Consider the following 24,693-nt stretch of genomic DNA (forward strand, 5'->3'; position numbering starts at 1 on the left):
ACTTTGCTTTCTTTTATTTCATGTTAGGGTGACTCTGAATTTAACCGCATCATGGCCAGCGTTGACCCCAACAATTCGGGCATGGTGACCTTCCAAGCATTTATTGACTTCATGTCCAGAGAGACCACGGACACAGACACTGCTGACCAAGTTATTGCATCTTTCAAGGTCCTTGCTGGAGATAAGGTGAGTGTTGTTTTAATCTTGTTTTCTCTGAAGTCTTTCACCGACATGGTCTAGAATAGACTTGTATTTCCAATTTGCTTGCTAGATTAAGACTTTCCCTTCTCACATTATTTGTTTTTCTTTCAGAATTACATCACAGCAGCAGAGCTGCGCCGAGAGCTGCCGCCAGACCAGGCGGAGTACTGCATCTCTCGTATGGCACCCTACCATGGTCCTGATGCAGTGCCTGGAGCACTGGATTATCTGTCCTTTTCTACTGCGTTGTACGGGGAAAGCGACCTGTGAGAGTATGACGTGAGAGTGATTGATACTGCCCTACCACCCTCCATCGGCTACTAATGCCTCTGCTGCAGAAGAGGCCACACTCTGGATGGACAAGGGGGGGGCACTGGGCTTTACTAGCATTCCCCTGTCAGGGAAGGGGGGGAGGGGGATCACATTAGCTTTCATTTCCCTTTGCAAGGAGGGAGGAGAAGGCATAGCAGAAGCTGCAGGACCGCTCCTCCCACCTCTGCAAAGCTATCTATGCAATGGCTAAAGGGCAGGGGTGCTTCCACACACAGCTGGCACGTAGACTGCGCTTCGGGATAACCTTTCATATCTTGCACCCTGTACAGTTCCTTCACAAGCCCCTCTCTCCCTTCCTTGGGTTATTTATTCCTGGTCTTACAAGCTCCTGCGAGAGGCATGTGGTCCTCGCCTCCGCAGTACAGATCTAACTCCCCTTGTTTATCATGATTCCATAATACGAAGTCATAGCTTAGAGCGCTCCGCACTGCAGGCAGGGGAGAAATCCACAATGAGGGAGGGTGCTTTACCTCCCCCTGGCTATTTTACCATGTATTATTTTAAGAGGGACACACACCGGTGTTTCTGCTGAACAGAAGTAGCTGGTATCAAATCTTCAGATCTGTTACAAAAACCCCGAAGCCAGGGAGATTCATGTCATTACCCTTGTTAACAATCACGTTGTAATAGCTGAGGTGTTTGGTTATGGATAACTAACCTTCAAGCATTAGATCTACATTCCTGTTTCTTTCCTGTTTCTCATTGGTGGACAAAACACTTTACAATGTATCATTCCATGTCGTATATTGCATAACCTTTTTGGTGATGGTCTCCCACTTTTTGGGATGCACCCCCGCCTCTTGCATTCTATAGTTTTACATCGTGTAAAACCCCTCTGTTTGTCTTGATATATTTCCTGCCCTATTATGGTTTTTACTTTTTCCATGTGGACCAAAAAAATTATAATAAAACAAAAACTTTAAGAGGGTTACTATTTACTTAATTTAGGGGGATTTATGATATAAATATATATTCAACTAGCAAAACCTATATTTGCCGTTTTTTGTTTGTTTTTTTTTTTTTTTTTTGTTTTTTTTTTTTCTTGTCTTCTAAATAAAAAACCGGTTGCTGATTGTTATCACGAGGTCTGTAAGATTCCTTGTCTCCTTTTTATACCAGCGGCCCACCGGGAGAAATGTTAGGGGGCAGCGTCTTTCTATCATTCCTGCACCTCCTGCAACTCCTTACAGAACAATAAAAAGTAATATTTTTAAGATACGTGTGGTGAATGTGTACTTTATTCAGATTTAATGTGTTGCAGGTTCTGAAAACTGAAATGATTAAGTTGGCGGTTCATTGTTTTAGGTGTATCAGGATTATATTTTTAGTATTTAACGGGTGTACTAAACAATCAAGTCTGCTTGTACGAAAGGGCCATTATTAACCTTCAAGAAAAATAAATATACTACACGGGCAAATATAATAAAAATAATCAAATGACTTTCCTGTAAACGCAAGCTGAAATTATGTGTTTGGTCTCCGATCCTTTATGTAAATATACAGGACCTTTGTTTTATATGCTGAATTTAATACTGTATATACCTAGGAATCTTAGAATAAAATGAAATGGCATTGACAAGACACCCTAGACGATAGTACAGTCTGGTCAAAGTAGCTGCAATCAACCACTTTCGATAGTCAAGGATGACACCTGCACCCCTCTCTACACCCCCCACTACTGGAGGTTGGCTACAGTGATATGGGACTTACATTTTCTAATATTCCGTATGGTGGATATGGGAACATCAAGCCCACCTAGAGATTGATTTGTGGCCTTGAGATTGTAACCAAACATGGACAATCTTCTCTCCGACCACCTCAGTCAATTCTCTGGTTTTCCTTCTTTTCTCCAGGCTCATTGCAGTACATACAAATACCCAAAACAGGAAAAATAATTCCTTTGCTCGATCCAAGCTTGTTTAATGTGGGATTTTAATATTGCAGGCTCTTGCTACTTGCCGTAGGTGAGATCAGTTCCAAAGTGAAGGAGAACCACTGGCTTGAAATCTAAATATTTTTAAATGGCACCAATAAGTTTGTCAAGCCCGATTTGTATGTGGAATAAGTTATGACTTTTTTTAAGTTTTGTTTTATTACATTGCAAAGAAATACATATGTGGATGCCATATATTTTTATTTTATTTTTTTCATTTTAACTAAATGTGTGTATCATTAGTCACTAGTGAATTGATGGGTTACATTTGGGTTCAATGCACAAAATGGTTTCCACCATAGTGTGTAGATGGATGATACTTCTAGCTGTGGATTAATTCTAAGTAATCCACATGTACTAGTACTGTGATTCTGTTACTGATCCCTTTGGACTGGAGTTGGGAAATGGTCATCGAAATGATGCTATTACACCTCACATTTCCCAATAAAGGCATACCCTTTCCTAGTGAGCCTACGTCTGCATAACATATAGATATATCTTCCTCTTGGAATCACTGCTACCATTATATGAATGCTGTGCTGAATGGAATACCTCTACGATAACAGGACCCAATTTTAAGATTGCAGCAGAACTTCCGAAACCCTTGACATATTTCTAGCGCTCCTCACTCTGGTGGTGGAGGATGTACTCCAGAGGTATCTTTTGCTTCCTCACAAGTAACGAGCAGGTCAAAAAAAGACCCCTTTTTTTAAAAGGCTGTTCCTGCTATGTATGGAGAGCACATTTGGTGAGATGGCTGGCTCAATCCATCAATGAGCAAATATGGCTCACTGCTATGTCCAAGAGATAAGTGAAAATATTTCCTCTATTCCCACATAGTGGCTGAGGTACTCTTTAGGGCGATAATCACCCAGCTTTCAGCAGAGGCTATGTTGAGTTACCTTTGGCTAAGAGTTTGTAGAAATCAGTAATGTGTTTGGTGCAAGTGTTAGCCCTGCTGGAGAGAATACTAAAATCTTCAGCCCCAAGACCTAGTAAGTGTCTAGGGCAGGGGTGGGCAAACCTGTCCTCAAGGGCCATATCCAGTTCATGTTTTTAGGATTTCTTTAATCATGTACAGCTGAGTTAATCTATTTGGCTGGGTCAGTAATTATCCCACCTGTTTCTACAGACAGAAATCCTAAAAACATGAACTGGATATGGCCCTTGAGGACAGGTTTGCCCACCCCTGGTCTAGGGGAGCATGGTGGCTTAGTGGTTAGCACTTCTGCCTCAGCACTGGTGGCATGAGTTCAATTCCCGACCAGGGCCTTATCCATGTGGAGTTTGTATGTTCTCCCCGTGTTTGCGTGGGTTTCCTCCCACACCAAAAACATACTAGTAAGTTAATTGGCTGCTATCTCTGTGTGGGTTAGGGAATTTAGACACTAAGCTCCAATGGGCAGGGACTGATATCAGTGAGTTCTATATACAGCACTGGGGAATTAGTGGTCCTATATAAATTAATAATGATGATGATCAACCCTACCCAAGTTCACCTGGGTGAAGAGTCTAATTCAGAATTCTCACAAGATGAGGGAGAGCAGCTGGGAGACTGATTACAATGACCTGTCGGTTTTCAAGGAATCTTCCTTTGAGGGGCAGAAGGTTGGCCTGGTTCTTGCGATATGTCAGGCACTTAATATTCATGGCCCAAGGATTCTCCAATTCCTGATGTTTAAAGAAGTCTTGCATTTTCATTCCCCTCATCTTCATTTTCAGAAGTGTGGTCTAAGCCATATTAAAACTAGAAATATCCATGGATATTTCCAGCAGTTTATCCTTTGCTGCCTGATGAGACCCCAAGGTGTGGGGGTTTACACGTAAGGTTGACACACCTAGCCAAATCTACAACATAACCCTTCCCGAATGCTGCCTCTCAAAGATGGCACAAAGTGTTGAAAGTATTTTAAAGTACATTTATGTGGCAGCCGGTGCTGCTCAAAGGCCCATTTTATCTGCATGGGTCAATAAAGCTGTAGAAAAAGTTATCTTTGAACATATACAGGAAGCATTTGAGTACTTCGGGGAGGTGGCTCTGGATGCTGGACTTGGGTCTAGAATCTCAGCCTTGGATGCTAAGTGTGCCCTTTGGCTTAGGTCCTGGGGTGCTGCTGTAGAATCCAAAAAGACTTGAGCTTTTGTCCTCTGAGGGAAATGTACTTTTTGAACCAGAACAAGATAAATTATCAAGTCACAGGAGGAAAAAAGGGCTCTCCTGTGTAAACACACCCACACTAATGGCCTGAAATTTGGCTCCTTCTGCTTCCTGTTCAAACCTTGAATTTCCACCTCTAGAGGTCAGTCCTTTGTCATATGCAGTGGACAACAGCGGGGCAAACATGCATTGGCATTCAAGTGCCCAGCCTCCCAAGCTCTGATAAACTGCAAGACGGTTCTATTCCTACCCAGTTTTGTCTGTGATGGGAGGCCTGCCTTCTGTTTCTCCAGGACCAATGTATATTATTAATTTTTATTTATAGGGCGCCACAAAGTATCCGTAGCGCCGTACAAGGACAAACAATGGCACAGTACAAGTAACAGTAAGCACTATAACTCTGGGGGCTCAGTCACAGCATGAAAGAGAGGGAGGGGAAAAGTGAGTACAGGCAGGTAACTATGGCCCAAGAGGGTGGGCAAGGATGACAGGTTAAGAGTCACTGAGGGGAGCGGAGAGAAGCGAGAGGAGACAGAGGGCAGAGGGACTGAGAGGAGGTGAGCTGAGTAGCTGGAGAGCGCAGTTAAAAGTGATGGAAACAAGGTAGGAGAGCCCTGCTCAAAGGAGCGAACAATCTAAAGGGAGGGGAAGACAGACACATGTATGAGACGGAGAGACGGGAGGAAGGGGGAGAAGGGATGAGAAAGAGAGGTAGCCGACCGCTGGGAGTTTAGGCATGAGACTGGAAGGCTTTAAGGAAAAGGTGGGTTTTTAATGTTCGTTTGAAAGAGGACAGATTAGGGGAAGTTCTGATGGAGCGGGGGAGCTTGTTCCAATGGAGGGGAGCGGCGCGGGAGAAGTCTTGGATACGTGCGTGAGAGGAGGTAATCAGAGGGGAAGAGAGGCGACGATCGCAGTGAGCGGGAAGGAGTGTGAATAGAGATAAGGTTAGAGATGTAGGGAGCAGTGGAGTTGGCGAGGGCCTTGTAAGTCAGAGTGAGGAGCTTGAAAAGGATTCTGTAGGGGAAGGGGAGCCAGTGAAGGGCTTGGTAGAGTGGGGATACAGAGGTGGAACGGCGAGAGAGAGGAAAATAAGCCTAGCAGCGGCGTTAAGTACAGATCTAAGGGGAGCGAGATGAGAGAGGGGGAGGCCGATAAGGAGAAGGTTGCAGTAGTCCAAGCGGGAGATAATCAGAGAGTGGACGAGAGATTTGGTGGCATCCTGGGAGAGGAAGGGCCGAATGCGGGCAATGTTGCAAACGGCAGGATTTGGCGAGAGTGAATGTGAGGGGCAAAGGAGAGAGAGGAGTCGAGGATGACACCTAGGCAGCGGAGTTGGGGAACAGGGGAGATAGATGAGTTGTCAACAGTGATGGAGAGGTCAGAGGGGAAGGAGGTACGAGAGGGAGGAAAGACAATGAGTTCAGTTTTAGCAAGATTGAGTTTAAGAAATCTAGAGGACATCCAGGAGGAGATGGCAGAGAGGCATGCGGATACCCTGGAAAGAAGGGAGGGAGAGAGATCAGGAGAGGAAAGGTAGAGTTGAGTGTCATCAGCATAAAGGTGGTACTTGAGGCCGAAGCAGCTGATGAGTGCACCCAGAGAAGAGGTGTATAGTGAGAATAGTAAGGGTCCAAGGACAGAGCCCTGAGGGACCCCGACTGGAAGGGAGGAAGAAGGGGAGAGAGAATCAGAGGTGGAAACAGAGAAGGAACGGTCGGCAAAGTAAGAGGTGAACCAGGAGAGGACGGTACCGGAGAGGCCAATGGACTGAAGGGTGTGAAGCAAGAGGGGGTGGTCAACGGTGTCAAAGGCTGCTGAGAGGTCAAGGAGAATCAGGAGGGAGTAGTGGCCCATGGCTTTAGCCGAGAGGAGATCGTTCGTAACTTGAGCCAGGGCAGTTTCAGTGGAATGGAGGGGGCGGAAGCCTGATTGGAGAGGGTCAAGGAGGTGTTCAGAGAGGTAGGTGGAGAGACGGTTGCAGACAAGTCTCTCGAGTATTTTGGAGGCAAATGGGAGAAGGGAAATGGGGCGGTAATAAGAGAGTGAGGTGGGGTCAAGATTGGGTTTCTTGAGAATGGGTGAGACGAGAGCATGTTTAAAGGCGGAGGGGAAGATGCCGGTGGAGAGGGACAGATTAAAGAGGTGAGCGAGGTGGGAGCAGGTGGAGGTGGAAAGGGAGCGAAGAAGGTGAGAAGGGATGGGGTCCTGGGGGCAGGTAGAAGGGGGGGAAGAAGAAATGAGAGAGTGGACTTCCTCACCCGAGGTGGGGCGGAAGGAGAGAAGGAGTTGGTGGCTGGGGGGAGAGTGGAGGGGGGAGGAAGGGCGAGAGGGGGGGGTGGTGGAAGAGTGGGTGGAGGAGGAGATTTCAAGTCTGATGGCCGCGATTGTAGAGGAGAAAAAGGAGGTGAAGTCAGTGGCAGATAAGGAGGGGGGGAGGTGGGGGAGACAGGAGAGTGTTAAAGGTAGCGAAAAGGCGGCGGGGGTTGGAGGACTGGGAGGAGATGAGGGATTTAAAGAAGGATTGCTTAGCGAGCGAGAGGGCAGAGCTGTAGGAGGAGAGGATAAACTTGAAGTGGAGGAAATCAGACAGGGAGCGAGATTTTCTCCAGTGGCGTTCGGCAGTACGAGAGCATTTTTGGAGGAAACGGGTAAGTTTGGAGTGCCAGGGTTGGGGATTGGAGCAGCGAAGGTGGATGGGCTGGGCAGGGGCAACCGCATCAACGGCGGAGGAGAGGGTTTGGTTATAGAATGAGGCCGCCTGATTAGGGCAGGACAGGGTGGAAAGGGGAGAGAGGAGAGTTTCGAGAGAAGAGGATAGAATAGCAGTATAGACTCCTCTTCAGATATGTGGTTGAGGTATTCTAGAGAGGGATTATATTCTAGACCTCCAGAGGCCACCACACAGATGGTCCTTTTCCACATGACTCCCCAGGGAAAGACCAAACGATTGACTCTCAGGGGGGCCATATGGTTTGTGCTGTCATAATTTTCAGATCTCACTGGTTATAAAATGGGTTAAGAACTGTCCACCCATTTTGAACATAAAATCCCTAAACACGCCAGTCTTCACATGGGCATGTTCAAAATGCAGAATTTAAGCTCCATTACCAGTGGCCAGAAGCAGAACAAATTTCTTGCCTCCATGGATATAAAAAAAATGCTTCTGACATTTTGATCTGGGAAGGACATCGTCGCCTCCTCGGAGCTCTTCCCTTTGGACTCAACACAGCTAAGGTCAAGGGGAGTCGCAATATGTTATGACTGCCTTTGTTTTGTATCTGGCAGCAGTACCTGTAATCCATCAGAGGTGCTGCTGTCCTGCTCCTAAACTCTGCAACATGTCTAAAGGAGTTAATCTCCTTGTCTGATGCTAATTAGAACTGCACCTGTCGCACTGCTTCAAATACCTGCCTCAAGCTGTGCTCTATGCAGTTTATCCCGTTTGTTCCTGGCTGCTGCTAACCTGCTCCTGTTCTGTTTTGGTATTTACCTTCTGGATTGAACTTCTGTGTATGACCCCTGTCTGTACCTTGGACCTTGCCTGCTTGCCTGAAACCCTGATTTGTTTTCCTGTACCTTGGACCACGCTGTTTTGCCTGTTGCCCTAATCTTTCATGTTATGAATCCCAGTGCATTCACGAAGAGCAACGGAAGTGTAAAGCAAAGTGTCTTTATTCAGGTAAACACAAGCAAAGTTAACTCAGATCCACTGATAAGAACAGGTTCCTAAGGAGACTGTATAGTATAAATGGCAGGAACAGGTATTATTATAAGTTTTACCCCAGTCCAGAAGGCACAAGGCTGTCCAGGAAAGCAGACAGAGTCCAGGGATCAAACAGATCAGACAAACAAATCCAAATAGCCAGGCAGAGATCAAGCGAATAAGCGAGGTCCAGAAGTCAGGCCAAAAGATTAGGGCAACAGGCAAAACAGCATGGTCCAAGGTACAGGCAAACGAATCTGGGTCTCAGGCAAGGTCCAAGGCACAGGCAGGGGTCATACACAGAAGTTCAATCCAGAAGGTAAATACCAAACAGAACAGGAGCAAATGGGGATGAACTGCACAGAGCACAGCTTGAGGCAGGTATTTGAAGCAGTGCGACAGGTGCAGTTCTAATTAGCATCAGACAAGGAGATTAACTCCTTCAGGCATGTTGCAGAGTTCAGGAGCAGGACAGCAGCACCTCTGATGGATTATAGGTACTGCTGCTAGATACAAAACAAAGGCAGTCATAACACAATGGTCCCCTATTTAGATGATCTGCTTCTCAAGGCAGATTCTGCCTCCATTTTTCACAACCTCTGGATAACAGCTTGGTTATTGGAGTCCTGTGGATGGATCCTAAATACATTTTCAGAAATCAAACCTGATTCTGGCTCGGCACTCACTGTATTTGGGTCTCCTATTGGACACCAGGCTGCAATGAGTGTTCTTGCCAGAAGAGTAGAGTGTAACCATCAAAAGTTGGTGAGCGCTATCTTGACCTTAGAAAAGAATCTGTCCACCTATGCACAAAATAATTGGGGAAAAATTTTCTCCACTTTGGAAGAGGTGCAATATGCTTGCTTCCACTCATGGACTTTTCAAAACGATATTCTGACAAAATGGTCCAGGTTCAATGTTCAGCTAGCCTCATAAATTCGTGAAGTTGTCACACAGGACACGGGCTATACTGTGGTGTTTGATGCTGTGGCATACATAAATCAGATGGGTGCAAAGGTATGTCCCAGCAATTTCTGTGGTTTACATACCCGGAGAGGAGAATTGGAAGGTGGATTTCCTGAGAAGACATGCCATTCAACCCAATAAATAGCCTTCCCATACAGGTATTTCATCAGATTGTGGAAAGATGAGGTCTGGCGTAGGTCCACTTGGTGGCCTCTTGGCTCAGGTTTTATTCTTTTACCTTATCCTTTGGGGCTTTGTCCGGTATTAACTGGAGAACAGTGAGAGAATATAGAAGGGAGGAGCTTCTGAATCAACTAACTTCTAAATGCTCAGTTCCTGCCCCAGCCTTTATATCCATGCAAGTGTCCCCCAAAAATAATGGAGTACCAAAATGTTCTTACAACTTATTACTGTATACCCATTTAATGATGTTCCCCTTGGCTGATTTGTCTTAAATATGTCAGTCATTTGGGATTGATTGATTGACGGCAAGAGATGAGTAAGAGAAAACACGTTTATGAATGAATGGTTGTGCATAATTTATAGGTTTAGGCATTGCTTGACCTTTTGGCAAAATGGTCATTATAGTTGCCTCCCTGTATGTACCCCACTGGAATGCTTCTCCAATCTGTCATGAATCATTGAGCCATGATGAAATGCATAATAAAACCATTGCGCACCTTTGTATAAACTCTTTATGCTGAATGCAATGTACTGCAGGAAGGTGAGTTTGCAGACCTGATGGGAAACAGTCTTCCCTAGCAGCCATAACGCTGGATAGATTATCGGTCCAGTTTAGGCAGAGGCAGGTTTGTTTTCTGTAGTGTGTTTTTTTTACAGTCTTTTGCAAGATCGTCCATGATATTATGAACCAAATGTTACGCGTCCAGGCCACGATTGTGTTACTATGGAGATAACCAGTCTGGGAGTTATTTAAGGACACACACGATTATGAGTCTCTCCCCTGGGGTACTCAAACTTGTGAGGCAACGTGTTGGGACTGGGCCCCTCCATGAAACCAGATACAGAAACAAAGACTTTTCTGTTCCAAGCTGGAACTCGGTCACACTGATCTTTACCAATCACAAACTCTAGAATAAATTAAGCACTCTAGATCCACGTTATGAACATATATAGTTTTATTGTGTGGGGTACAATACTGTTTTTTGTATTTTGAATATGTTTTCAATTTATCACACACACAACAATTGGATCTGTTCACCCAGTGGGATCACCTTTTGTCTGCTCGGGATTACATCACTCTTGCAAAGGCCACCCTAGAGACCCTTGAAGGGTGGCAGGATCCACGTATAAAGCTCCCCAGGTTTAGGCACTCATCTGCTTGTAGAAGTGGTGCAGGCCACTTGGCTACCAAGATAAAGACAGCTACATGCAAATGTTCTGGAGAAGAGGGTAATGTGGAATGAGATTCAGCATTTTCAACCTCTTTTATAACACAAACATCTCAGGATCTTTTCCAACAACCAGACCGTAGTTGCTTTCATAAACCGACAAGGTGGTACCAAGAGCAGGACCATGCTCTTGGAGGTGTCCACAGTCACATCATGTAGAAGACAATATGATATACTTGTTTGTGCTTTACGTGACAAGCAAGGGCAACATCGAAGTTCAGTCTTCCCCAAAAGATCTGATGGACACAACTTGGACCACCAACGTAACACTATTTTACAGGGACACCAGGGCAGAAAGAATAAATACTCTGTCGGTACATCCAGCTTGTGTATGTGTTCCCTCTCATTTCCCACACGTTATGTAAGATCAGGAAAGAAGCAGTGGAGGTCATAGTGGTCCTTCCATTTTGGCCTCATCATCCATGGTTTGCAGTAGCTTGGAGAAGAGCCTTGACCTCCGCTACTTCGTTCAGATCTTCTGCACCAGGAACCAATTCTTCATCCAAATCCAGATGCCCTTTCTATGTCGTGAAGATTGAGCAGCTGCAGCTGAGTGTATGTGTTCCCTCTCATTTCCCACACATTATGTAAGATCAGGAAAGAAGCAGTGGAGGTCATAGTGGTCCTTCCATTTTGGCCTCATCATCCATGGTTTGCAGTAGCTTGGAGAAGAGCCTTGACCTCCGCTACTTCGTTCAGATCTTCTGCACCAGGAACCAATTCTTCATCCAAATCCAGATGCCCTTTCTATGTCGTGAAGATTGAGCAGCTGCAGCTGAGATGAGGGAGTCTTTGACCGTGTGATTGAGGTGTTTTTTAAGCTAGGAAACAAAATTCTTCCTCTATTTACTATACAATTTGGAAAAGATTTATTCTGTAGTTCAAACCTAAATTGGCTGATCATGCCTCTGCTAGCATTCCATATTTTGCCAGTGTTTTTCCAGACAACAGACTGGTGTCTGACAATCTTATTTTTCCATCTGTTTTTTTCAAGCAGTAACAAGGATTCGTCCTCGTATCAAGCCTTTCCTTGCACCTTGGTATCTTAACATCGTCCTGGATGCCCTAATGCCTGATCCATTTGAGCCTTTACAAAATGTCTCCCTCAAGTGGCTCACACTGAAGTTGTTGTTTCTTGTAGCAATCACGTCTGCCCATCAAGTGGGAGAATTACATGTCCTATGGTGTAAGGTGAGTTTTCTTAACATCTACACAGATAAAACGGTTCTGCAAACTAATCACTACTTTCCTACTTAAGGAACTGTCTAACTTTATTTTAATCAGGTATCTATACTCCCATCTCTCTCTGACCAACAAGGAAGAGTGATTACATACCTATTATCTTGTCAGAGTGATTTCTATTTCTCTCTCCGGAACTAAGAATTTCAGGAAGATGTTGTTCTTCCTATGCTCCATCCATCATACTCTCACAAGATGTATCAGAGATGTCATTACACAGGCTTACAAGGGGAACGGATCCCAGGAGCACATTCTACAAAGGTGGTGGTCATTTCTACACACCTTTACCAGACATTATCTTCTCCTTTTTCCTGTCTAATCAGATGACTAGGAAACTAACCCATTCACATCGGCTGCCATGGAGGATTTTAAGGAAATTAATTCAATTGTAATAATTTTATTATTTCTGGTCTATGACCAATCAGGGGCTAAACTAGTCTGTGATGTTTCACAATTAAACAGTATGCTTTTATATAATTAAATCTACCCCCGTTTAGACACAAGTGTCTTCATAACACTGTTCACCCTGCAGTAAGCATATGGATCATTCAGTGCTAACACGATGGCTAATGAGCAGCAGCAAGCATTACTTTTCACTGTTAATGATTCTTCAAGTGTGTTTTTATAAATCAGTTTTGCCCTAGTACTGTGTTTCTTAAACCCAGTCCTCAGGGTCTCCTAACAGTGCATGTTTTCCATATCTCCTTGCTGGAGCACAGGTGTATTCATTACTGATTGACACACTGTAACAGATCCACAGGTGGTATAATTATTTCCCTTGTCACCTGGAAAACCTGCACTGTTGGGGGGTCCTGAGGACTGGGTTTGAGAAACATTAGTCGAGTAGGTATGGACATAATTTAAATAAACACTTAAGTGACCCCTCAGCTGAAAATCCGTTTTTTTCATTATTGCGTTTCTGGACAGCTTGCAGTTTTTCCTTCTGTTTTTGATTTTGCTGAGTAGTTGTTGTTCCAACATCTTCCCCTCTACTCTGCTCACATTTGCCAGCTTGTGGTTTATCGTGTGTTTTTTTGTTTTGCTGTTTTGTTGTTTTTGCATTCAGTCTGCAGCAGCAGATTTTCGTGGTGTTGGGGGAGAAGTCTTCCAAAGCGTTATTTATTTTATTTAATTTTTTTGCTCCTCCCATCCTTTCTTAAATCACTAAAAATGGAAATCTTTCTATCCACTGTAGATTCAAAGTTGAATTAAACAAGCCATGTTTGAAAAATCTTGGTGCTTTGCCAATCGTTTAAATATGTGCTACATTCTCAACCCATTCTCTGTGTGTTGCCGTGATTTATCGCTTTTCCACCCCACACCAACAATTTCTTGGAAGATTTCTCGGCATGGCTCCCTCATTTTTTATCCTCTGACATCCATCGTGATTTTAACATCCTCATGGAATCTACTTTTGCCTCCAAACTACTCTCTTTACCTGCCTCCCAAGGCCTCTACCTGTAGACTGGTTCCTCTACTCATCGGGATGACCACTGTCTTGGTCTTGTTTTGTCATGACTGTGCTCAATTTCTGATCCACTTCCTCTCCACTTCCTTTATCAGTTGGAGTACCACAAGGCACAGTCTTAGGTTATTTGCTCTTCTTTATCTACACCACTACTTTTGGGAAACTAATAAGTTCCTTTGGATTTCAGTATCATCTCCATGTGGATGATACCCAAATTTATATATGCTCTCCTCATCTCTCGTCATCTGTGTCGTCCCATATTACTGACTGTCTTTCTACCATTTCTTCTTGGATATCGTCTCACCAACTCAAACTTCATCTTGCAAAAACAGTGCTAATATTATTCCCAACAGCCAAGAAAAGTTACCTACCTGACATTTTGATTTATTGTTGACATGACAATAAATCCCATCCCAGAAGCTCTCTGCCTAGGTGTGATCCTTGACTCAAAACTATCCCGTGTTCCCCAAATCCAATCTATATCTGCATATAAAAAATATTTCCAAAATATGCATATCTCACACAAGACACTGCAAAAACTTAAATTCATGCACTCATCATCTCCCATATTGTCTATTGTAATTCCCTCCTTAACTTGTCCTCCCCGAATCAAACGTTTTCATTTTGCATGCTATTTTGCATGCAGCAGCTAGATTGATTTTCCTTGCAAATCATTCTTGCACTATTGAGCCGCTCTGTCAGTTTCTACATCGGTTTACTGTTTATTACCAAATCCAATATAAAATACTTTTACAAAATCATCAACATAACTGCAGCAACATACATCCCCTTACTCAAAATATCACCCACCTTGACACCTCCGTTCTGCACAAGATCTGCATCTCTCATCCACTGTCATTACATCAAAATATCTCCCTATTTGACACCTCCGTTCTGCACAAGATCTACGTCTCTCCTCCACTCTCATCACATCCTCCCATTCTCGGTTACAGGATTTTTTCCGGGCTGCATCTACTTTGTGGAATTCCCTCCCACGCACAGTAAGACTTTCCTCTAGTCTTCAAACCTTCAAGCGTTCACTGAAAACTCACCTCTTCAGACAAGGTTATGATATTCCTCAACCATCATCTTAATTTCCCTAGATTACCCTATTACCATCCTCTACACTGCTAACGCAAGACAACAACCTTCTGACCAACATTGCAACACACATAGCCCACTCAGTACTTTTACCTTTGCAGTCTGGCTGGTCCATTGTGCAATATGATGTAGCACATGCCCTTGTGTTTCTAACTCCCATTGTCCTATAGATTGTAAGCTTTTGAGCAGGGTTCTCTTACCTCTCTGTCTGTATGTATTACCCAGTATTGTCTTATTAATGTTTGTTCCCAATTGTAAAGCGCTACGGAATTTGTTGGCGCTATATAAATAAATGTTGATGATGATTACATCCTCCCATTCCAGGTTACAGGACTTTTTTCGGGCTGCACCCACTTTGTGGAATTCCCTCCCTCATACAATAAGACTCTCCTCTGGTCTCCAAACCTTCAAGTGTTCTCTGAAAACCCACCTCTTCAAGCAAGCTTATAATATTCCTCAACAACCCTCTTAACCTCCCTAGGTTACCCCATTACCAACCTCTACACAGTTCACACAAGACAACAACTCATTGACCACGATTGCTGTGTGACTGGATCATATAGCTCACTAAGCACTTTTTACCTTTCCAATTTGGCTGGACCAACATTCAATATGTAGCACTCAACCTCACATTCCCACCATTATCCCATAGATTGTAAGCTTGCAAGCACCTCTCTATCTGTATTACCCAGTTTTGTTTTATTACTGTGTTGTTTTCAATTGTAAAGCTCTGCGGAATATGTTGCTGCTATATAAATAAATGATGATGATACATGTAGAAACCCATTTTGAAATGACTAGGAAAAGCTCAGTTTATTGCAATTACCAAGCAAGCAGGCTAGTTATAGAATAGTGAGTGATTTGAGAGTGATTATTTAATTTAACACTGATTATGCTGAATTACTTTAATGAAGCATGTTGCAAGCTGTCAATATTGAGCATAATCAGAGCGCTCACAAATTAATTAGCCACTGAAAGACTTCTGGATTGTATTAATGTGATAAAAAAAATTAATGCTTCTAGGGACTTGGGAATTGGGGGGGGGGGGAGGGGGTTGAGGGGGTTGAGGGATAATTTGGGGTTCACCCGGCCATTTTAGAAGGGTGACGAAATAACAGACTATTCTATAACTAGCCAGCTTGGCTAGTAATGGAAAGCTTCATAAACTGAGCTTTTCCCAGTCATTTCAAGCCCTCTGGGATGTTGGAAAATTGGACATGTAGGCAGGAAACTATTGAGATTCCCCAACCAGTGAGGTAGTCTGGGTCCTTGGACTGTACTCCCTCCATGGTCATTACCCTACTCAGTATGGCCACATGCCTCTCTAGTGTTCTACATGCAGTGCTGGATAGTGATAGGTGTGGGTTTCTAGGATTAAACCATCGAATATCCAGCATTGCAAGAACAAGTCAAAATTAGGGGGAAAATTTTGGGCTGCCTCTTTATTTCCTTTAAGAGGCTAGCTTCATTGGAATAGGATTTACTTCTATGCAGTATATGCACACATAACATTACTCTGCATAGTCCAGTCATACTGACAGGAGTCCTTACTGTCCTATATCTTTTTATTACCGCAGGATAACTATAATACTGTTGTGTTCCCCGAGTGACATCTCGCAGAATGTAACAGTAACAATGCTCAGAATCTAGAGAATGGCGCTTCCACTGAACATGCCAGCGAGTAGCAGGGGGTCATACGCTCTGGGCTGGTGGAGGTGCCACTTGGCATGCTGCTCCCAGCTAAGGGGCAGGATCGTGCGGATCATGGCAAGAGGGAGTGGGTTGCAGTGACAGCAGCTCTCACTTTATCCAGGCTCCACACAAACGTACCCCACATACCACCTGATGGCAGACTAGGAGAGGGGGGTGGTACACCACACTCACTATCTTTCTGTTATAGTGGATGAAACCAGCCCAGGTTTTCTAGAGTTGGGGATGACTGAGGAGTTGAAGGGGGGAGTAGGTTTTAAGGGGGAAAAAATTGATGACACTTTTTTATGAGAAATCTTTTGTCTTATTGAAAGTATAGGACCAGACCTGATCTCCACCAACTATCATCATCATCATCATCAGTTATTTATATAGTGCCACTAATTCTGCAGCGCTGTACAGAGAACTCACTGACATCAGTTCCTGCCCCATTGGTCTAAATTCACTAACATACACAGAGAGAGAGAGAGAGAGACTAGCGTCAATTTTTGATAGCAGTCAATTAACCTACCAGTATGTTTTTGGAGTGTGGGAGGAAACCGGAGTACCCAAAGGAAACCCACGCAAACACGGGGAGAACATACAAACTCCACACAGATAAGGCCATGGTCGGGAATCAAACTCGTGACCCCAGTGCTATGAACTAGTACAAGTGCTATTGCAGAGTGCCAAGGGCTTTAGTCCCTCTGCATGGCAAGGAACGCCACTGAAAATGTGCATTCATCGCTTCAGTGCTGCGATGGCCAGCATTCATAGTGCTTAGGCACCCCGTCTGCAGACACGTTGCAGTGAATGGGGAATGCCCGTCTGCCATGACTCAGGAGCATCTTCGCTCAGAAAACTTTGTAAGGCGCATTTTCTGAGCATTCGCTAAAATGTGTCACACGGGAATGGGCTATCTGGGCTTCGGTCAGCTGGGGGGCCTTAACAAAGAGTTTTTTATGCAGCAGCGCTATATAATTTATTTATGTTTTGTTCATAATGCCGGCGATCGGGTCGGGGACAGCCCTGTCGATGACTGTCACTGTATACTATTGCCTTCCATTAGGTAGGCCCCGCTAACAGCAAATCTGAGGCTGTTGGCCTCCCTGCTGTCAGTGCAAGCGCAGTGTGCTTAGTGAGGTCTCGTGAAACTATGATCTCACGTGACCTGACCACACTAAGCAGTGCACATTGACCGCGCCCGCACTGACAATGCAAAAAGAACCCGGAGCTTGAAGCAAAGAGGAGAGGACCAGAAGAAGACATCAAGTAGGTATGTGCTTTTTTTTCTACATATCAGGTGGGAAGAGGAGGAGCGGAGGTGATACATTGGGGCTGAGGAGGGGGGGGGGTGAGATCATGACTGGGGGGGATGAATTAGCTGCAGAGGGGACGGGGGCCTTCACAAATTACTGGGGGCCTCACAGTACCCATAGCCCACGGGGCCTACATTGTCTTAATCCGGCTCTGCCCAGGTGCTTTGAATGTTAGCACTTTTATGGATAGAAACCTTTCATTTAAAATGCCGGCAGGAAAGGATAACACTCGTAAATTTTAGAAGGTAGGAAGCACACTGTCCGTCAAACTTTCAGTGCGGCATAAAAAGAAATAAAAGAGAATAGTGCCAGGTGTGAGTAGGGAGGGTACTATTTGGCCACGGCAGAGCAAAGATGGCACTTCAGATCTGGAGGGTATGGCCTAGGCTAGTAACTGGCCTGGATCAACTGTCATATATAGGGGTAATTGAAGCCACCAACAAGTTATATAGCCATATAAGGAGTACATACATCACTTGTTAATAATAAGCATACAACGTTTGGAAGTCACAGCTTGCTCCCAAACCTGAGCTCTGCAAGTGGGGGAAATATAGGTGTAAGAAGTAAATGCTTGTAACAAACTGCCACAACTTGTAGTCAACTATACAACGGTAAAGGAATTTAAACTTCGGTTAAACACTAACCTGAGGATGAGCCATTAAGATGGACTTGTCACCTACACTCGATGGAGGCAGCTGTTATGTGCGCTGAACTAATACTCTTGAGAATGCAAACTTCTCCGTCCCAACAGTTAGCCTGTTTTATTCCCACTCAATTGCGCAATAATTCAATGGTGTTTTCAGGGGCATAGAGGGGAGTTGGGGTCAGCCTAATGTTTGGCAAGTCCCCTTTGTCCCGATTCCAAAAAGACCAATCTTGGGAGGTATGAGAACGCAGACTATCAAGTCCCTAAGGACCAGTATCTCATGAATATAAGACATGCCTCATGAATGTTAGCCAGTGCCTCGGATGTCATTGTTTCCTGCTAAATTGATAGGATTCTGTATACAAACTGAATGCTTTTACTCTGTGGGCCATGGGCCAAATATTCTTGGCCTGCTGTCAACATTCCAGGTTCTCTGAACATTTGAAAAAAATGTTTAGTTTTTTTGTCCCCCCCCTCTGAAAATTACATTAGCAGTAAAAATTTGGACAACTGAACAACTGTACTGAAAATAGAAACAGTTCGAAGCAACTCCCTTGGGATAAAATATGCAAATAGATCAGGTTCTGAAACCCAGACATATGCATCAAAGGTTTGCCCTCTGCACAGTCAGAGCATGACCCAGGCCAACACTGAGGCAAGATCCCACCATCAGACTTGTTTCACTCTGGTGAAAGATTGCTTCTGAAGTGTAAAGGCTTATTGATATATGTTTACATAATTATAATTTAATGACATTGAAGTGTACTGTATATTAAAAAAAATGCTGCATGAAAACGAAATGTCAAAAATGTAGACTTTAAATATTTTAATTACATCCTGACCTACTGATAATTAAATTTGTTCAAAGTAGACTTCTACAGTACAGTTGAACAGTACAACAGCGCCACCTCCAGTTCCAGTGATGCATTACTCCGCTTTATTTCTATGGCTGTACTCCAAGAACCAACATTTCCCAGTACATAGCTCACCCTGTGACCTCTGCTGCTTTGCTCAAGGTCAAGCAAAGTCTAGTAATAAACACATTCAGGGTTGTGTCAAAATTCTGCTTCTTTGTTCCTAAATAATACTAAAATGAGACAAATGCATAACTTGGAAGTTACTTAATTTTATCTTTTATTACCTCTAAGTTGTCTCCGTATCTCATGGAAACTTTCATTCTCAGCCATTGCGATACTACTGAAGTTTAAAAAGATGCAAGTTCAAAGTTCAACCATTCGCCTCCAGCAAAAAAAAATGCTTTTTAAAGCGGCAGCCGATGCAAATTCAGGACTCTAAAGACATTCATATAGTCTGTTGACACAACCATGTCTATTAACGTTTGTTGAGAGGAACCCTTTACCTTCACAAAACAAGTGGGTAACCTGTAGCAGACAATCAGGCGTCCACTTCACTTTGTATTCTAGAGAAACAAAACTATGGAGGTAACATTTGAATTGAGTTAGTATAACCTTCAGTGATGATCATTAAAGCTACTTTCATCTATGTATTTGCCCACAGGATGTTTAAGTTGTGGGATAGAGAGAGAGATTGCCATAGGGATGAATTAATACATATTTGTAGTCTGTATTTTACCAACGGAATGAGAGAACTCCAGGCAAATTCATAGACTGATGTGAATGATTAAATATTCTCTGTAAAGCACTGCATAATATGTATGCGCTATATAATTAACTGTTAATAAATAAATGATTTAAAATAAATATTTATTATTGTTGGAGGAATTGTGGTGAAATTGGTACACTTATGCACATCTTTTGGTCTTGCTCGAAACTTCAACCATTGTGGACCGAAATCTTTCATTTAATCTCTCAGGTCTCCAAAAATAATATCTCTCCTTCCCCAGAGATGGCTTTACTTCATCTGTATCCTAAACATCTCCAGGGACACAATCATTATGTCACTGGACACATTCTCATTGCAGCAAGAGCTGCAATAGCCCAGAACTGTAAATCACCTCTAATTCCAGCACTCCCTAAAATTATTAACAAGATCCAACATAGCTACAAAATGGAAACCATAGGTTTTAATCTGTCTACAGGGGCTTCCTCCCCGCTTGTTAAGTGGTTTATATGGTATGAGTACTTTACGAATCACAGCTCAATCTTTGATCCATGAGTACTGTGGAATGGTTTTTGAGTTAAGTTGTGTACTTGGGCTAGACCCACTGGTACACTTTCTATAACCGGATAGTCTCTTGTCTTGTCTTGTCCCCCCCTCCCCCCCTTTATCCATCTGTTTTTCTTGTCTGTTCTCTTTGCCGTCTTCGGCTTATGTATACTGGGTCATAAGATGTGTTGTTGTCTGTACCAATGTTTTTTCTTATTTTTATTTACTTGTTTGATTGTTTACCTAAGCAGTGTGGATTGTTCAATATAACTGATCTGCTGTATGTACTCTGCAACCACTGCTATGTTTGTAATACGCTTTTCTAAAAAATTCAATAAAAACCTTTTGAGTTTAAAAAAAAAAAAAAAAAAAAAAAAAAAAAAATATATATATATATATTTATGCTGTTAAGTAATAATATTAATAATAATCCCCATTAAACGTTTTTGTCAGGCGCCGTCCACGCACTTCCTCTAGGTGCAAGGAACTGATTCTTCCTGATGTACCCATACCGTTGCCTAGCAATGGGACGCTCTTCAGTTTCTTGGGCTGCTCGCTGTGCGCGCACGCGCAATGGCGATCTCGTCCCGTTGCTAGGCAATGGGACGCTCTCTCTCTCTCCAGCCAGTTGGCGGTCAGCTGTGCTCTGACCGCCAAAACTTGCATCATCCAATCAGGGGGCACTTCCTTCTAGGTAAAGGACATTCTGGCACCAAAACTTGCATCATCCAATCAGGGGGCACTTCCTTCTATTTAAAGGACATTCTGGCACTCCAGCTCCAGGGCTTATCCTTGTATCGTCTGTTGGCTCCTGACTTCTGGCTTGTTCCTTGGCTTACTCTCCTGGATTTGGTACTGCAAGCCCGTTTGGTTTGACCTTCCGCTTGTTTCTGATTCGCCTTCTGATTATCCCTGTGTACTGTGCTACTGTTTGGTTTGACCCGGATCGTTTGACTATTCCTGTTCATCAAACCACTGCATTGGTGACTAACTTGGAGAACCGCGACCTGCGCACTTCACGCACTGAAGTCCATACCACTTTGCGGGGGACCCCGGTGAACACCGGAGGTGCGTTAGACTCCGTACCTCCCTGTTTAGTTGCACTAATACCAGTCAGTGGCTTCTTCAGTGTTACTATCGTGACAGATTTCTTCTCATTATAATAGTTGTCCACTACGGACAACCCCTTCTTACTCAATCCTGCCCCCAAGACTGAGGATAAAGTTCATTAATATAGCGCTATAATAGATGTCTATTAAAGTGTCATGGATGGCTTGCCACATGCTGGCTTCAAAATGAGTATAAATAATAGTTACTTTTCACTCAGGAAACAAGAGAATCCTGTTTGCTAAACATGGGACCGGGATTGATTAAGAAGGCATTGTCCAAACATACAATACCTTTAAAGCAACTCCATAAGATAAAACTAGAATAAAGGAAGAATTACACCATACTTACTGGAATTCTCTTTTCCTGTCCGTGCACATGGCAGTAGTCACACATGGGTTAATCTCTGCCTTGCCCCATGGGGTTTAATCAGCGCTAAATAAAAATCCCTCAGTCTTTGAACTATTTAAGGTTGGCAGGAGTAAGTTTAGGAAAACTGTGATCACTTCTATGCTTCAGTATAATAAAATAAATTTCCCTGTACCAATGCCAGTGGTGAGACCAGACCAGAAGAGGGCAGGGCACATAATGCAGTCCAAGGTTGTTAACCAGCGACCTGTAAATTAATTTTAAGTCTTCCAAAATAAGATGTTTTAACTTCAATGCTTAAAGAACCAGGGGAAGATCCACACAGGAACAGATGACTTCACTGGTGGCTTATGTCATTCATCAGATAGACAAGCCTGAGGTATCCTTTGTTCATAAATGGTCCATAAGTGCATTGAGTGCTGAGTCTTTGGTCTAGATTTACTAAAGGGTGGTTTGGTAAAACCACAAGTTTTCGTCGATTTACTAAAGCGCAAACCGCCATTAAAACAGCCAGAATTGATATTTTACAAGACCACCACTTTACAAACCGCCATCCTGATTTTAACAATGATGAACATACAAACCGCAGGATTTACTAAGCTGGGGTTTGCAAAATCGTCACAAAACAGCCAAAATAGAAGCGATGGTTGTGAGGGGCGAGGTTACTCAAAGTGCGTGATGTTTGAGCTATTTTGCCATTCAGAAGATTAGAGGAAGCACCATTCACATTTAAATTATTGGGGCAATTGTTATTTATTGATTAAGGGACAAAAAAATGTCTAATTAACTTATGGGGGCATTTTTTTTCCTTTATTTTAAGGGACACTATTATTATATTATGGGGAAATGTGAATATATAATAATATTAACTGATTGTTAATGGTGGATATAATTATTTTTGTTGCACAATTTTGGCATTACATAGTGCCCAAATAATATAATAATTCAATCATTATGTCCCCTTAATATAATGAAAATTAAAATTTGCCTCCATAAGTTAAATTGAAAATAATTTTGCCCCTTTATCAATAAATATTGATTGCACCAATAATTTCAATGTCAACAGTGCCTCTTATGTTCTGAATGGCAGAATAGCTCAAACAGTATGTTTCAGCTATCAAGCCATTCAGAAGCAGGTATTAATACTGTCCTGTCCTGTCTTTTGGATGACATATGTCTGGGTTTTTAACAAAACTGGCGGTGGTTTGGACAACACCACCGGCGATTTAGCTGTTTTCAATCCGCCACACATCGCCAGTCATTTTAAATCTCAGCCTCAAACCGCCCTATACTAAATGCGATTTAAAACCACCACCAAACTTGAATCTTAGTAAATATAGCTGTTTGACTTTATGGTACTAAACTTCACTAACTCTTTCGCTAATGGAAAGTTGTTATAAAGATTATCACCAAGCAAGAGTGCCTCTCAAGTTCTGCACATATGAATCCTGGCTAACTCCCATGATCAGAAAGGACATTGCCCAACAGACATTAATGCAAATGATAGATTATATGGATGTAGTTTATGGTACAGCCCATCAAATTCACCTTTGCAAGCTTAACATACTTTACAGTTCAATCTGCCATTTTGTTTTGCTGTGTATGTACAAATGACACCATTGTGAAGCTGTCTCAGATCTAGGCTGGCTGATCTCGGAGTCAAGGCATAGCGAGTACTATGCATGTCTACCCTACAAATACGTTCTTCACAAGTTACCCGATTTCCTCAACAGACTTCTTACTTCTGCAGCACACAGCATTTACCACCTAAGACATACCTCCCAATATTTTAGTATCCAGCACTGGGACAGGGGGCGTGGCACGTCACAATGGGGGCGTGGTTACATTGCAGTGGGGCTTAACCACTCCCACAGAGGGTTGCCTAGTGCTGTAAAGTACTCGGCTGCCCCTCAGAAGCCTCCTTTCCCTGGGCAGAGCAGCTGTGACCTGATGATAGCTCCCAACATTCCCACTGAGGGACCAACATGTCTTCAAGTGGGACAGCAGGACAGAAAATCAGTTGGGAGGTATGCCTCTTTCTTTTGTATCTGTAACTATCTCTGTAACTGTAATGCCTATTGCCTTTTGTCTATATTAGATTACAACTGTATATGATGTATCCAGGACATACTTGAAACCATGAGACAACTGTATCTCATCCTTGGTGCAAAACATCATAAATAAATGATAATAATAGCATGCTTTACAATGACATCCATGGTTTGCGGCACACCGCTGTATATAATGACCTGAACCTAAGTCAGGTTAGACTTTGCAATGGCGAATTACTGTGCATGCGCTGAAGCGCTTGGTGACAACGCCAAGACAGATGCACGCGGGCACAGTCCTAACCACGGTCACAAAGGCTCTTTGGGTAGCACTGACACACGACAGTGTGGTCAGGTTAGCTACGCTAGGGGCTTTGGCACCAAGAAAACGAAGCCTCTGGCCAGAGTGAGCAGGGGTAGACCGGCAGGATGAGTGGTGTAAGGAATGACAGTGGGATTCTAAACAACTGTCCTAACATGACCATGGAGAGACCTTACCACAATCACCTTTGTTTCAATCTTTAGAGATAACTTTATTCTGTATTACAAATTGCACCATGCATTTGTTGTTTACTGACATTAAACATGACATTTTATCAAGCCTGTATAACACTGGAAAACACCTATTTCAACTTTTTTTTTGTTTTCCACTACAGTGTTCATTTACTTTCCAGGTAAAGCATTTATTAGTTACGCCTACTGCTAAGTGCCAATCAAAGATTGAAAAGACCGTTTACAAACCGCAGGTATCTGACAGCATATAACTAAACACGTATGATACTTGTTATAGCTGTATAGTTTCTTTTATATCCACCTTATACTTGCCAGCATGAACTTAGTTATCTTCTGGCAACGATGACTATTCAGGAAC

General features: G+C 43.2%; 1 protein-coding gene across 2 annotated transcripts in view; it reads left to right on the top strand.

Annotated features, from left to right (window-relative positions):
• ACTN4 (actinin alpha 4) overlaps positions 1-1,752 on the top strand; it is a 31,130-nt gene extending 29,378 nt beyond the window's left edge. For both annotated transcript variants that reach the window (XM_075186828.1, XM_075186827.1), the window contains exons 20-21: positions 28-186; positions 313-1,752. In XM_075186828.1, coding sequence (XP_075042929.1) covers positions 28-186; positions 313-471 — 318 coding nt within the window. In that variant the 3' untranslated portion in view covers positions 472-1,752. The remainder of the gene's footprint in view (positions 1-27; positions 187-312) is intronic.
• The last annotated feature ends 22,941 nt before the right edge of the window (positions 1,753-24,693 follow it).

The sequence above is a fragment of the Mixophyes fleayi genome, chromosome 9, assembly GCF_038048845.1.
Source record: "Mixophyes fleayi isolate aMixFle1 chromosome 9, aMixFle1.hap1, whole genome shotgun sequence".
Classification (NCBI taxonomy): Eukaryota; Metazoa; Chordata; class Amphibia; order Anura; family Limnodynastidae; genus Mixophyes; species Mixophyes fleayi.